This window comes from Paralichthys olivaceus, chromosome 3, assembly GCF_024713975.1.
Source record: "Paralichthys olivaceus isolate ysfri-2021 chromosome 3, ASM2471397v2, whole genome shotgun sequence".
Taxonomy (NCBI): Eukaryota; Metazoa; Chordata; class Actinopteri; order Pleuronectiformes; family Paralichthyidae; genus Paralichthys; species Paralichthys olivaceus.
The window spans coordinates 9086144-9100701 of NC_091095.1; the positions used below are offsets into that span (position 1 = coordinate 9086144).

A 14558-nucleotide genomic window follows, 5' to 3' on the forward strand; every position below is an offset into this window, starting at 1 on the left:
AGAATAAATGTTTTAAATTTACCAATGCTATTTACCTTTATGTGAGTTGTATGGTTTGAGAAAAAGCTCTCAGGACACCTTGTGCTCTTGCGTCAGTGTTAACAAACACTGGTGAGAACACCGAGAATAATTTCATCGCTGCCTCACAAACATGTTTTACTTCTATAACAGAGGAGATCTTTTCCCCCACATTTCTGTCGCACAGGCGCCATGACATCATCAAACATAACATCACCTCCCCTGTATTAAAATGCAATGATGTCACCGGCCATCAAATGGCCCTCTGGGAGTTTTAAGATGTGTCAGGGAAGCTCTAATAAGACTGAGTTATTCCTCCCTTCTATGAGGCCATTATCGGAGGGGAGCCGTCTTAAAGTGAAAGGATTGGTTATTGCAGGAGGAATTGCACGGCTCTTGCCTGGCATCACCAGACCAATTGGCATTTGCGAATGGGTCTGGAACTCAGTTGATTTTGATTCCAGAGAGGCAACGTCAATGGTTGCAAACCAAAATGCCTTTGTACAGAGTTGCATACATCTACGACCAAACAGAGCAATGAAACATGGGACGTGTGACGCATCAACAAACGCTTGTGCAGTTGTTTCTTCGCCTTTAGGATAAAATATACCCCCCAGTACAGTGTGGTGATATTCAAGAGACATCCCCTCATCAGCAGGAACCAGCCTGGTTGTCAGTCAAACTGCTCGAGTCATGTTAGAGAAATGGCTCAAATTTTAGGCTCCTCCCCCTCAAGACGGATGGTTTCCAGGATAATGAAGGAAAAGGCACTGAGCCAATAAATCAAATAAACTTCATTCAGCATGATTTAAAAAATCACAGTGAACTTTGTTGGACTTTTAGGTCAGTTTTCACAGACCTTCTACAGATTTATTTGTTCCTAAGTTGGTTTTTGGAAGTTTTTTATCACATCATTTTGTCACAAGTCAGTTCCACTCTGTCTCAATGCAGATATCAAACCACCTCCTGCTCCTCCTCATCCTCCTCCTCTTCCTCCCCCGTCCTCCTTCAGGCTTTGTCGTCTCCGAGTTGAGAGCTTATGTCTTCCTTTTCTCTTGCTCCATCGTCTTCTGTCACCGGCCTTTCCCGTCTGTCATCCATCTGTCTATTTCTTAATCCTCTCTCTCTCGTTCTCTCTCTGCCGCTCTCTCTTCCTCCCCAGCTATTCATCCATTCATCTTCCCAGCCCTCCTTTCTTCCTCTCCCGACCCCTTTTCTTCCCCTTCCTTCTCCCTCTCCACCTCAGCCACTATCTAATAGACCCACATGCTTTTTGTCATTAATTGCCTGATTACTTCCTGTGAAAGGGGACACCAAATCCTCTCAGTCGGCAGCAGCCCGGCAAGCCTGCAGACTTGGAGAGTCTATGTTCCTGGTGAGAGAGAGAAAGAGAGGGAGGAGGAGAAAGAAAGAGAGAGAGAGAAGCTGTGAGGGAGTTTAAGTGACAAGCTGTGACCGACTCTCAGGAAGAGGCTTTGGGTGGGCTGAGAGATACTGCTGCGTGCGGGGAGTTGGTAGCGGGTGGTTGCATGTGGGTGTGTGTGTGTTTGTGTTGGTTGTATGTTCTGCATGATTTGTCTGAGTGACGACTGTGTTAGATATCATTTTAATTTATCGTCAAATGATAGTCATCTTTTGTCCTGTGTCAGGCTTCTGTGTTCTAACACACACACACACGCACACACACACACACACACACACACACACACAGAGCAGCCATCACTTTCACTCCTCTTTCAACCACACAGCATCAGAGGCTGGAAGAAGCCCAAATAAATCTGTTGTCATATCAATTATTGTTCCATTGGTGAAGTGGAAATCATTTCACAGCAAAGCAGCTTAGAGAGGCAGCTCTCAAGTATTTCAGGATCAGAGTTAAGACCCAGTCTGTATTTGTGGAAAGCGGCAGTGGCAGCAGGCTGAGTTTTTTTTCTTCACATGGGAGGGGGGGGCTCAATGAGACAAAATGTTTGCTCAGTTGTTTGTGTGCATGATGCGTCTGTGCGTCCTTGAGGGCTCGCTTTGTGTTTGACCAGAATACGGTCGCACAGTAAGAGTGGAATCACAGAGTTTCATCCTGGCCATTGTTGCTCCACAGGATCTTTGACTATCTGCACTTTCGAAGAGTTCAGAGCTGCCAGTGTGCAAGGTTTTTTTGACAAAGTCCAGCTTAGGCCTTGACTCTTCATTTTCAGGTCTTAAAAAAACTAATCTACACCATTGAAAATACATTCATGGACTAGAGGACCTGAATGAGTGTAGGAAAGAAAAGAGAAAGAAAATGTCCCTCTACAACAAAGATCCCTCGTCACTGTGTCAAAGCAACGAGATTTATATCCTCATCACTGATTTTCTGATCATGTGTTTGCAGTGCTGGCGTGGGCAGGACTGGAGTCTTCATCACCCTCAGCATCGTACTGGAGAGAATGCGCTACGAAGGCGTGGTCGATATCTTCCAGACAGTGAAGATGCTCCGGACACAGAGGCCAGCCATGGTCCAGACTGAGGTCAGAGGTCACACAAACCTAACAGGGCATACCTCCTCAAAAGAATATCTGATATATAAGATCACCCCTCTTATACAAATATCTCTTGGTGATCCATTCAGTGGTTTTTGTGTAATATTACAAACTAACACATGAAACAATGGACAGGGGTGAAAACGTAACCCCCTTTCAACCCACTTTAAGTATATCTCTTTGCAGTGAATGTTAAATACCAGCTCTGACGTCTTAAGTATTAGTTTTATTTAATTGTCTGAAATTGATCATCTCCCATAATCACAGTAAACTCTTAAACTCCTGTTGAGTTTATTCCTGATGTGTTATTTCGTCTGTTTCCTCCCCTACAGGATGAGTACCAGTTCTGCTACCACGCAGCTCTGGAGTACTTAGGAAGCTTTGATCACTATGCAACGTAAAAAGCCATCTCTCCCCCCACCCCCCCTCCCCCAGAATCCTGTCGGCCCCCCCCCCCCTCAACAGTCTCCTGAGCCATAGAAACTTTGAAATTTAAAACGACGACCTGCAGACCACAGCTGGTTCAGACACACCAAACAGGATCCTATTGTAGATGATGCCCAACAAAGTTAGATTAGATTTGAATTCCGACCCCGATTCAGAGACTCTTCTCGAGGAAGCGAGGAAACATTTTCCCATCATCAAGAGAAGAAAATCCTCATCAGGAGAGACGCTGTGGCTCAAGCTGTGGGGCCGGGAATCTATCAAAGTGTCAGACTGCTTACCTTACCTCAAGTGTTTCAATGTGGAGGACATTGTAAACATTCGTGGACATTTTCTCTTCTCAAAAATATCTTCGTGATACAACGGCAACAAGCTACAGGTAATACAGGAGAAGGCGACAGCAAAATTCAGTGAGAGGCAGATGGATGTAGCCAAGACGGGGTGACTTTCTTGTTTTTTTGATATGACGGTGTGAAAGGGGTTCAAGTATTTCTATCGACGCATTTTGTGAGTGGTATCCAGAGAAATTACCAAAATCGAGGTTGCCCTTGTGAACACGAATGGTTCTCCCCCAAACTCTGGTCGCACAAACCAGACAAAAAAAAACATCGAGAAGACGAAACGTAGAAGCACGAGAACGCTCCCATGTGGCATCAACAAGATCTTGAGTTTTACACTGTTCCACCGATGATCTGCTTAAACACGTGTGACAAAAACTCAAAACTCAACCATCAAAGTATACATCACGTAACAGCCTGTTCTCGAGCCTCGAGGAGCCATTGTTAGTAGTTGCTGGGAAGAAAGTGGCAACACGAACAGTGACTTGTAACAATCAGTTAGTTTCATGAATTGTGAACTTGTGCAAAATCAGTATCTTAAGCCCGGAGGCCTCAGTGACGTTGTACCACAATGTATTTACAGTGAAAAGGTGCCCTAGGAGAATCCAGGGGGGAAGGAAGCTGCGGCCAAGTTGGGCGAAATGGCAAACGAGTCCCGTGATCTTTTACAATCACTCCCTCTCTTTGGAACCATTGCATCATGGGGCTTAGGTGTCGACACCCACCGTTGTGAGTGAGAGATAAATCTGGTGGGCGAGAAGCTTTGGAACGAACGGAACAACCAGCAAGGATTGCCGAAAAAGTCTGGGCTTTCTTTGTGTACAGTGACCAATGCTCATCATCGTTTGGAACTTTTTTTTTTGTCTTTTGAGGAATTCTCTTTTATTTTTTATCTTTTCTGTCAAACCAAACATGCTGCTTATCTTGTGTATGCTGTACGTGTGACTCTTGAGGGAGAGGAAAGTGACAAAAAAAAAAATGCCAGCTCTGCTCACCGCTCACACACTGGGGGCGGACGTGACGTGAAAAGCGCATCCACTCGACATCATGGTTCCACCGGACTTCTCCAGAACCTCCTTTGTTTCCAGCCTCCTCTATAATCATGTATTTCATTGTGTGAGACTCTGGAGAGCGGCAGAGGCCTGTTGCAGTTACAAAGCTTTACGTTCATGTGATTGAAGAATTGGCCTTTTAGTTCCACTGTATGTGTTTGGTGACAGTTGGATAAACAAAAGTAGATGCTTTTTTTTTTTTGTCCTCGCTCGTTTTATAGAAGATGTCTCTGTGGGTGACGCGGATCTCAACGCCATGATGTGATAATGAAACTCTTTGGTACTAAATACTTTACTTGCACATCCCTAAGGAAAAACAAAACAAAAAGAAACTTGAAACAAAGACCCCAAAAACAACTGCAGGTTGACGCACTAATGTAAATGTGTGATGGTTTAAAAGAAAAACGAGCTTTTGAAATAACCAGGTTTTCATTATGAGATCAGCGCTTTGGTGCGGATGAAGGTTTCCGGTGGTTGTGCACAAAGACCAGAGCAAAGGACAGAACTGTGTGTAATCTTTTCTTATTTCCAAAAAAGCCTTATTGTTATTGTAACATTATGGAACATAAATGTTGTATTATGACAACTTATTTTACATGACATAGTTGACTTTTTGTTTTCTTTAGTTTTTTTTTTTTTATTTAGTTTTTTAACAGAGATGTTGTATCACATTTTTTAAAATTAGCCGGAGAGGACGAGATGCTTATTTGTTCATATTACGTTAAAAGACATTCTATTTTTTCACTGTAGAAACATATAACATGTTAGTGTGTGTAAGTGTGCATATATGAATGTATTTCTATATACATAAATAAATGCACACTCACATACATATATATTTAAAAGCAGAATATAAAAATATATCCAGACACTTAGTATGAATTCAATTTTTCTCCTCATCATCTTTTTTTATACCAGCCAGTGCTCATGTTTGATAATGTAATGGGTTTTTATTATTTTCTTTTGTTAGTAACTTCGTTTTATTTTTATTCTTATTCTAAAACCTTGTGTGTTTCTTTAGAAAAAGCAGAGGATTGATTAGAGCTACATCTCCACTCACCAATGTTTAACTTCTGCCCTCTGGGTGGATTCTGTGCCGATGAGGGGAAGCCATTTTTAAACCTTGCTGAGATTCTTTATTGTCATTAACTTGTAGGCATTATTATTCCTTAGGATTGTTTTATTTTTTAATTTCATTTTGAGCAACTGTTGATCAACTGGTCTATAAAATGTCTAATCAAAAATTGAATAACTGATCTTTTTGACTGTACCCCGGACGATCATGTACAGACTACGACCCTCACAGCTTCTAAGGAAAAATCTAATGATCTTTCTCTTTTTGTTTTAATGTTTGTTATTTCCCAACATAATGTGGTCATTCATTTTGTTAGATATACACTATGATCTAGAATATACCTGTAAATAAACAAATATATAGATTATATGTATTTGTATCATTTGACCCTGAAGATCTCAAACTTTAAATGGGCGAAGAACTGCAAAGACGTTGAGGTTCTGCTCATATCTGACTTCCTGGTGTTTGTAAAGCCTGTTTTCTCTCCTCCTGTCTCCAGCCCTGCTCCCTATGGTATTTAATTACCTCTCACTTTGATTTTTTTAACATCTGCCTTTGATTTCACCTGTTAAACTGGGAAACGTCACTCGCCTCAGTGAGGGCATGAAATCAGCTTCAGTGATCTGCAGAGAGGTTCGTCCACTCCATCTTCTGACCGTTTGAATTGTTAATCAAACTTCAATTCAAGGGTTGGTTAAGTTTCTCATTCGTTAAGTGACCAAGGAATTTTTTTTTCTTGCCCTGGCATCAGCTTGAGTTAAACTTCTCTGCAACCAGAGAAAAACTCTAGAAACTGATAGTGTTTAAATAATTACACCTCCAAAGTCCTAATTCCTACAAAAACTTCCACTACTATGAGAAACACTAGCACCCAGGGGTGTTTCTCATTCCTTCAGTTTCCCACAAACCCCCTCAAAAAGATTCCGAGCTGTCCAAACTACCCAATATGACAAGGTTTTAACCAGGAATATCCTGGTGGCTGGTGGATGAGCGCAGCTCAGCTTAAGGCCAGAAACAGTTCAGTTGCAGTTGTATAGAATCATCTGTGCTTTTTGTTTTTCTGTTGGACCATGTTTCGTTATGGGATGCAGGAAGAAATCTGGGCTGAAGGGAAACACAAGCAGTGCGGTGCAACCAACAGAAGCCCAAGACAACCAAAAAAAACACTTGCTGCAAATCTTCATTTTCAGCACATCATTTCTGAACAGTGGGAAACTTGTTTCACAATGAACTAAAAATCTAAAACGAACTGAGGACTTCTGGAACTCACTTCTGAAAAGACTGGTTTAAAAAAGGGAGGGGGGGGGGGCACGTCAAAACTGAAACCCGAGGAAGTCATTGGAAGCTTGTGCAATGTGTAAACCATTTTGACTTCATGTAAAGATGCTAGACTTTTGAAAACAGTTTTACCTGGAATACGTCGCCGAATATTTGGGCGGGGAGGGACTAACAAAAAGAAAAACATCACTAACAAAAAAAAAAGACATAAAAAAGAGTAGAACATAAACAGAACATACCGACGACAGGAAAAACAAACCAAACTCAGCAAAATAGTTTTTCCTTTGTATGAGGGCCAAGTGCTATCACTTTCAACTGTTAATTCCAACTGAAACAATAATTGGTTCAAAGCCACTGTGTATGTAGATATGTTGACTTTGTATTAAAGAAATGTTGTCTGAAAATCCTTCAGCCTGATTTTATTTTTTGTGACGGCGTCATTTCTGCTAGTGTTTAATGTGCAAATCAAGAGTTCTGTAGCAATGCTCAGATTGTGCCACGTCTGCACTACACAAGTGCTCAAGTGACAAAGCACACAAATGCTCCATAGACGTCTTGTTTACCTTCCTCCTACATTTATCCACCAGCCCTCCTCACAAACACATCATGTGTCCTTGAGGCCCTCATCAAGCTGCATGAATGCCACCCACGCAGGAGAGCTAAACCTTCATCTGGTGGTATTTGCTCTCTCTCTAAAATGTCTGCAAATGAAAGGTGTGTGTTTGCCTCTCGCTCGCCTTAAAAGTACAGCCTGCAAATTACAGTGTAATTATTTATACCAAGACTAAACATGTAAGCATGGGGGCGGAAGACAAGAGGGTGGGGAATAATTAACTTTTCTGAAAAGCGCATTTGAGGAAATCCAGCAAATATAATGGCTGTTGTAGTTTACTGGGCACACCCCAACAGGGAGGAGATCCCGGGGTGGACCCAGAACTCACTGCAGGGATTAAATATGTTATCAGGCCCGGGAACACCTCGGGATCCCCCAGGAAGAGTGTGGCCAGGGGACGTGTGGGGTATTGTGCTTGTGTGGTCACCTCTGAAGACAATGGATGGATCCAGTGGAGGTAATGACTGTTGTAGTCACTACACTGGACTACAATCAAGACAAAATATTGGAAATGTGTAAGAAAACTTCATTATTACAGTCAAAGCAGTGGGAGTAGCTAAAGTTAAAGCATTATATTTTCATCAATCATAAAATGTTGGTGTAATTTCAAGTGCTCAGAATCTGGTTCTCTCAACATCCTTCTGATTCAAACGTATAGAAAACCTGCAGACGATGTAGAGTCGAGTTCTTCACCACAGGAAGCACGTCGATGGAGGAGCGTCGTTTATTAAGGGGTGAAACACAAAAGAACGACACTCCAGTTTCAAGGGTGACATTACTAATTGTCAGCGCAGAGATCCGTGCTCTCAGTCCATTCTTTTCTAATAGTGGCGAGCCAGCCGAGCGAGTGCGAGGGTATAGGCAGGGAAGTGAATTAGGGCGGCGATTATGCAGTGATTCAGACAGCAGCTCATTAGGACCCAGCTAAGCAAGCAATCAACGAATCGATGTGACAGTGGACCCAAAAGCCACAGAAATTTGTAATAAATGGCAAAGCGATAAATTGGATTATCCACAGCCCCGTGGCCAAGCTCTTTCTGTCGCAAATGACAAATCAATCCAAATCGTGCCACGAACAAAAAAGAGAACCGGGCAGACGGGCCCTGGTGTTGGAGGTGATCCATCTCAGATGTACCGCGTTAAGGTTGTGGTTTTTTCCAGAGGTCATTTCCGTACGATATCCAGGGCTCTAAAATATTCATGACAGACCATTAGGTGTTTATGACCATCTTTTATAATAAGAGATTTATCGACATATGAACTCCAGCCAGAACAGTAAAGGTGTCGGAGGGGTGCCACGCCTCATGTCTACTGATTCACATGAGGAACCTGGCTCCGCCTCCAGATCTAGAAGATGTTAATGAGCAGCAGAGGAGCCGTATAATAAATAAATAAAACCCGGAGAGGACGGGATCGGTTCTCACCTCAGGTTATTCTCCGAGTAAAAGTGATGGATCTGCTCCATCTACCTGTCAAATCATTATCACTGAATGTCACCACCATGACTCAAGCGCGGGCCGATAAAACAGTGGGGTGATGTTGATGGGCAAAGCACAGGAGATGGATGGATGGACGGGTAAATTACACACGCTTAAACCGTTTGAAAACACAAGACTCCAGCTAATAAAAATTATTTTACTGGTTTGATTACACTTTAAATCTTTTCTCTTTAAACTGGGTTTTGACTAAATGCTGCTTCTTCTTCCCTTTCAGAAAAGTGGCGCCACCGATTGTTCTCTCAAATGCCTTTGCTGCCATCTGCTGGACAGTATGTGGTGCTTCCCCTTTCATCATAACCGCAGAAGATTCAATTAAATAAGAGATTAACACAGATGAGGTATTGAAATGCATCGTCCTCTGCATAGACACAAGACTGAGTTTTACCTTTTTAATCTCACCACACTAACACAAGGAATATTTGTATTTACACATGTTGATGATGAAAATATGCAAAAACAACAAATTCTGCTTCACTCTCCAGACACATACTTGAGTTTGTTGCTGAAACTCTTGCGTTATTTATTTTTTATCTCTTCCGCTCGGGGAAGTGAACAGCGGCTTTTTCAAGCTGCGCTGTGCCACGACTCCTGTGTTTATGCCCTTGTGCTGTTATTTCCTATAATCTGTCTTATGTTGCCGTCATCATTTCTGTATCTGTGTGTCCGAGCAGGGCTCCACCACTGACGGATTGCTGCTATTAAAAAACAGGTCCCTGTTGCTCAGGGAGGAGAAGATGCCTCTCACGCCAAAGTTTCTCTTTCGCTCTCCCTCTTTTCTCTCACTTTCACCAACATGTATTCCTTCTCTTTCTCTCTCTCTGTATATTGTCATTGCCTCATTCCTTTCTGTTTACACTTAGCCATGCTAGTGTTCTAGTTATGGCTGAACGACACAATATTAGAGGGACTGAAATGGAATGAGTCACAAACATTTATGGTCTAAAATCATGAAACAACGTGCAATGCTTAACTTCTTAAGATGCAAATTACAAACTCATTTGCAGTCACCAGCTTTGTTGTTAAGTAAGAAATTGAATGAACATTTTAAAAAGTCATAAGTGATCACTTCTGAAACTTCTGCACCCGTTTCCCACATTGTAGCGAATATGTTTTAATACCAAGATATTTTGTGTTTCTTCGGTCTCATGTGGTCATGACTGTCAGCAGGACTAAAGAAATGGAGGCTAACTTATTTAATTGGGGTTTGATTTGATGGTTTGAGCTTAAGGTGTCGAAAGATGATTTTCAAATGTTTAAGACCAAGGTTTGTAAACAAGACGGTGCCTCGGTGTGTTTGTGCTCATTTTTCTTTGTTTTGTGTGTAGATTTCGTTTTCTGCTGTGATTCCCAGAACTCATGAACATCAGCTGACTCACATGTTTAATATTTTCTCAGTTAAAATGAAGCATAAGTACATTTTAAAAACCTTTGTAGTAGAAGAGCTCAGTTTTAATGGTCAGATTTTTGTAAACCAGTCATCAAAATAAAAGAGCTGATCATACTTTACATCTGCTCACACACACACACACACACACACACACTAATGAAGAGAGAAAGGTTTCCTCAGTCATGTCGGCTCCTCAAAGCTTTTCTTTGCTGAGGTGTTTGATCCAGTGTTTAAAGCAGAATGTAATTCAGTCTCCGTGGCTCAGATGGAAACCACATCTCTCTTGTTCAGTCTTTTTGTCTACGTACCCATAAACGGACAAGGAATGTGTGTGGTGAGAGTCGCTGTTAGATAATGACTTGGCTGGGATTCTATCCACGGCCTGCAAGAGCTCTAAACCCTGAACGTCTTCAAAATGTATCCAGAAAACTGTTCCTCCAAACTGTTGTTTCCAAAAGAGACGGTGGTCTCAAATGTCAGCGACGCTCTCTTCATGGTTAGATAGGCTGAGCATCAGAGATAATGGTTGTGTAATGGGAAACAGAGCATGAGAATGATGGCAGAGAATAAAACCCTTCAGTGTAATCTGCTCCCAGTGAATTTACGGTCATGATTAAGGACACATGAAACCGTCTGCAGTGGAGCCATTAGAGCCTCCCTGTAAACATGTCCATTTCAACAGAATGAAATCACATCGGAGCGCAGGGACAAGAATCGAGCCGCGAAATGACCATAATGCATCATGATTCTAGTTTTACTAACACAGGAGAAGCCGTGTGACATTTGTTTAGTCTGAACCTGCTGAGTGTGAGGTTTACACTGAGGATCAAAATCAGTCTGTCTTTGTTCATCAGCTCCATCATCCATCATCCATCATCCATGCTTCCATCCTTCCAACCATCATCTGATGTGCCGCCCCTTAATCATCTCATATTTAAGAATTACAATAATAGAAAGTAGTCACATGGAGTCTGGTTGTTTGCTGAAAGAGAAGCTTTGGTTTATTTCCATTTAGACCTGTTTCCTTAGCTACAGTCCTCGGCTCTCTCTGTTATGAGAACACTGTAATCACTAAAGAAATCACTGAGATTACACAACACAATACAAGGTTCAACAGTTTAATAAGACCAACAATCGTCCTGACTGTAAACAACCCAAAAGCTGAGTGAGTCTGTACAACACCACTTTATTTGGAGGTAAAAAACACTAAGCAGTCTGTGAGTTATAATGGATGTTTGCAGTTGATCATAGGGTCATAATTTTATCATTTACCCCTAAACTCTTTATTCATCACACTGAATTCATTTATTTTTATTGGACACTGAGTCATCTGCCTTTGTATTTAATTATCTGTGTTGGCTGATATGATTTAATTCACATTACAAAGGGGCCATTTAAGGTATTGTTCGATAGGGAGAGCACCGTTTATTTATCTTTCATTAACCATAACTCTTTTTAAAGACAGATCACAACCTCCTCTGTTACGTGTCTCACTGACTGCTTCACTGTCTTTACTGTTACAGTTGGACTGTGAGATCATTGTATCAGGGACCATGCAGCTGTCCAGGGGAAATATATTAGTATAAATCTGTATTGGCTAAAGATTATATTGTTTATGGCGCTTGTGAGAGATGGACATTCAGTTTGCATATGACAAAAACTGTTGGACACGTTGACTTTAAAAGCTTCTATTTTAGAGCTGATAGTAAAAATGTTGTTGATCATGTTGATTTAAAGGGGATGAGGGCAGCAACAACATAACTACTTGAGGATTTTTTCCAAGTCAGCAACACATTTCTCTGATTATTCCTAGAACTATATGAATGCACTATATGACACCTTGACGCTGCTTTGCACTGCAGGTCCTTGAACACATCACATGCGACCCATCAATGTGCCTCATTTAGGCAAAATGTCAACACTGAAATGTATGAAACGTGTCAAATATCCCGAGATACTAATTGTAATGAAAGAATGTTTCTGACTTCACAGAGACACGTTCTTGTCACCCTGTACTAACTTTGTGACTCTTGCCTTTCATCTAATTGGCCCTTACATGTCAGCTCCAACATGCCTGCAGACGTGGATGGTAGTGAAGTGAGAGGAGACCTTCTAGTTCCAGCTATTTTCTTTTCAAGGTACGTTCACATCCATCAGGAGACTGAAAGAAATCATCTGCAGCTCTTACAGGCATTTTCCAGGGCACCGTATTGTCGAATACATTGTTGCCTTGCTCCGGGTTTTTAATAGCAGAATAAAACATATTTGTTGTGTCTGCGCTGCTTCCATGGAGACATTTGCCACTGGTACGACCCTCTGGCTGAGTTCAGGCAAAGTTCAGTCAGTTGTTTTGCCACAAAGCTCCGGTGCTCCATATCGTCTGTGCTCCACATTTACAGCTCATTAGGGTAAAGAGGCAGCAGCGTGCTCGAGGGCTGGTGCATTGTAGATGGATGTGTGTCGGCCCCAGAAATAGAAAACAGATGTACTGTATTGGTTAGGAATGCATTGCTCATGGTTAAGGTTAAGTTAGGTTAAAAACACAGCACACTGGAGAAGTGCTACTGTCAAATGTGATCAATTAAGTGGTTAAATTATGGAGATGTAAAAATGTTTTAAAAGGACCTCTAAATATTTTTATAAGAATTTCCCACGGTTCATGCATCAGTTGTTCATGGTGAAGTTTAAGCCCAATCCATGCTTCTGCATCAAAGCTACGTCGTAGCCTACACATAGACCTGTACCCTACGCAGAGCCCAACGGCATACCCTGAAATGCACCTCCTCAAAAGATGTAACCGCAGGAGCTGTGATTGATCCACTTGGTAGCATCGCATCTGCAGCAGACTCAACGCCATTTTTAATTGAGTTGAAGGAATGACAACGGACGACTTCTTTCTTTTCTTCTTGGCAGTTCTTTAATAAAACCTAATTGCTCTCCAACATCTATCAGCTCCTTTGACTTTTTGATTGACTGTTTTCCTCAATTCTTGTTGATCCCTAGTTTATTCAGATTAAATATTCTTCTTCACACCGACCATCCTTGCGGTTAGAGTTACACTAGATCACACATGCATACACAAAGATATATTCATATACACCGTTATGTAAGTCAGGAGAGTTTTTTGTAGGACCTAAAACTGTGCCTGTGAATTTTAAAACCTTCCCTTATTTCATTATTCTAATAACTTATTTATTGTTTCTTCTTATGGTGAAACCCCAGAAGAAGAATTAGTGGACAGTAAGTTTATCCAGGTCTCTCTGAGTCTATACGGCTGTTAAAAAGAGTTTTACCTTAGCTGTAGTGATGCTTTTCATGGATAGGTAAAAGTTATTAATTTGTTTGTGTATGATAATTAATGTATTCGGAACAGTAAGTGTGTTTAAAAAGGGAACTACACAGAATGCAAAATAACTACCACCACTGAGATCATGTTTAAATTATGCAAGAGGTTAGCAGAAATGTATTGAGTTAATAGATGATAGTTTTTATTTTCTCTCACCTGTTGCTGCTCCCATGTTTCCTCCTCCTGGCTTCTCTCCACAGACCAGCAGCAAGACTTGGTGAGTTTATAAAAACATCTCATTTTTCTTCACAGTACTATGCCTATAGATAATTAATGTCAGCCATCATGCCACCAAGCAGCTAATTTCGCTCAACAACAAGGTGCATCATCATCATCAGCGTGTGTAGGTTTGTTTTACATTGTCATATTTGACTATGGTTTTATTTTCTGTTTTTGACAGAAATTGAGAGACGAGCTCCAATAAAATGTTTCTCTGGAATCAAGAGTGGAAAGTTTTGTGTCTCGTCTGTGAAAGGATTGTACTGAGGAAATGATTCAGAGAAGAAATCCTCTGTCAGCCAATGAGTTATAACTTTGTCTGGAAACTGTTGAAAGTCTGTGGTTGCTTGAAGTCTGTTGGATATTGTGTTTTAAAGAGACCTTAAAAATACACAAGAGCAGGTTGAGATGAAATTCAACAGTCCAACAGAGCAACAGACCATCGTTTAGTTTAGTCTGTATTCTTCTTTCTCTGCAACCTTCACCTTCTCATTCTATATCTGGAAACAGTTTTTTCTTAAGTGTGAAGCCCTGATGTTTGGTAGAACTTACAACTTTTGTTGTCCAGTGTAAAAATAGTCGAGTGTGATGAAAACAACATGTCACCAGGCAGCTGCTCTGGTGACATGTTGTTTTCATCCTTCTGCATGTTTTTAAGCTTTGATGGTTTTGCGTGTGTCTGGACTTCAAACTGTCGAGTGCACTGCTCCGTGCTTCATTTAAACCTCAATCATTGGGTGCTTCAGAAACCGCGTCTCGTTTTACCGACT

General features: G+C 41.3%; 1 protein-coding gene across 20 annotated transcripts in view; it reads left to right on the forward strand.

The window, feature by feature from the left end:
* ptprsa (protein tyrosine phosphatase receptor type Sa) overlaps positions 1–7130 on the forward strand; it is a 220110-nt gene extending 212980 nt beyond the window's left edge. For all 20 annotated transcript variants that reach the window (XM_069521829.1, XM_069521842.1, XM_069521828.1 and 17 more), the window contains 2 exons: positions 2390–2525; positions 2870–7130. In XM_069521829.1, coding sequence (XP_069377930.1) covers positions 2390–2525; positions 2870–2938 — 205 coding nt within the window. In that variant the 3' untranslated portion in view covers positions 2939–7130. The remainder of the gene's footprint in view (positions 1–2389; positions 2526–2869) is intronic.
* Positions 7131–14558: the final 7428 nt, after the last annotated feature.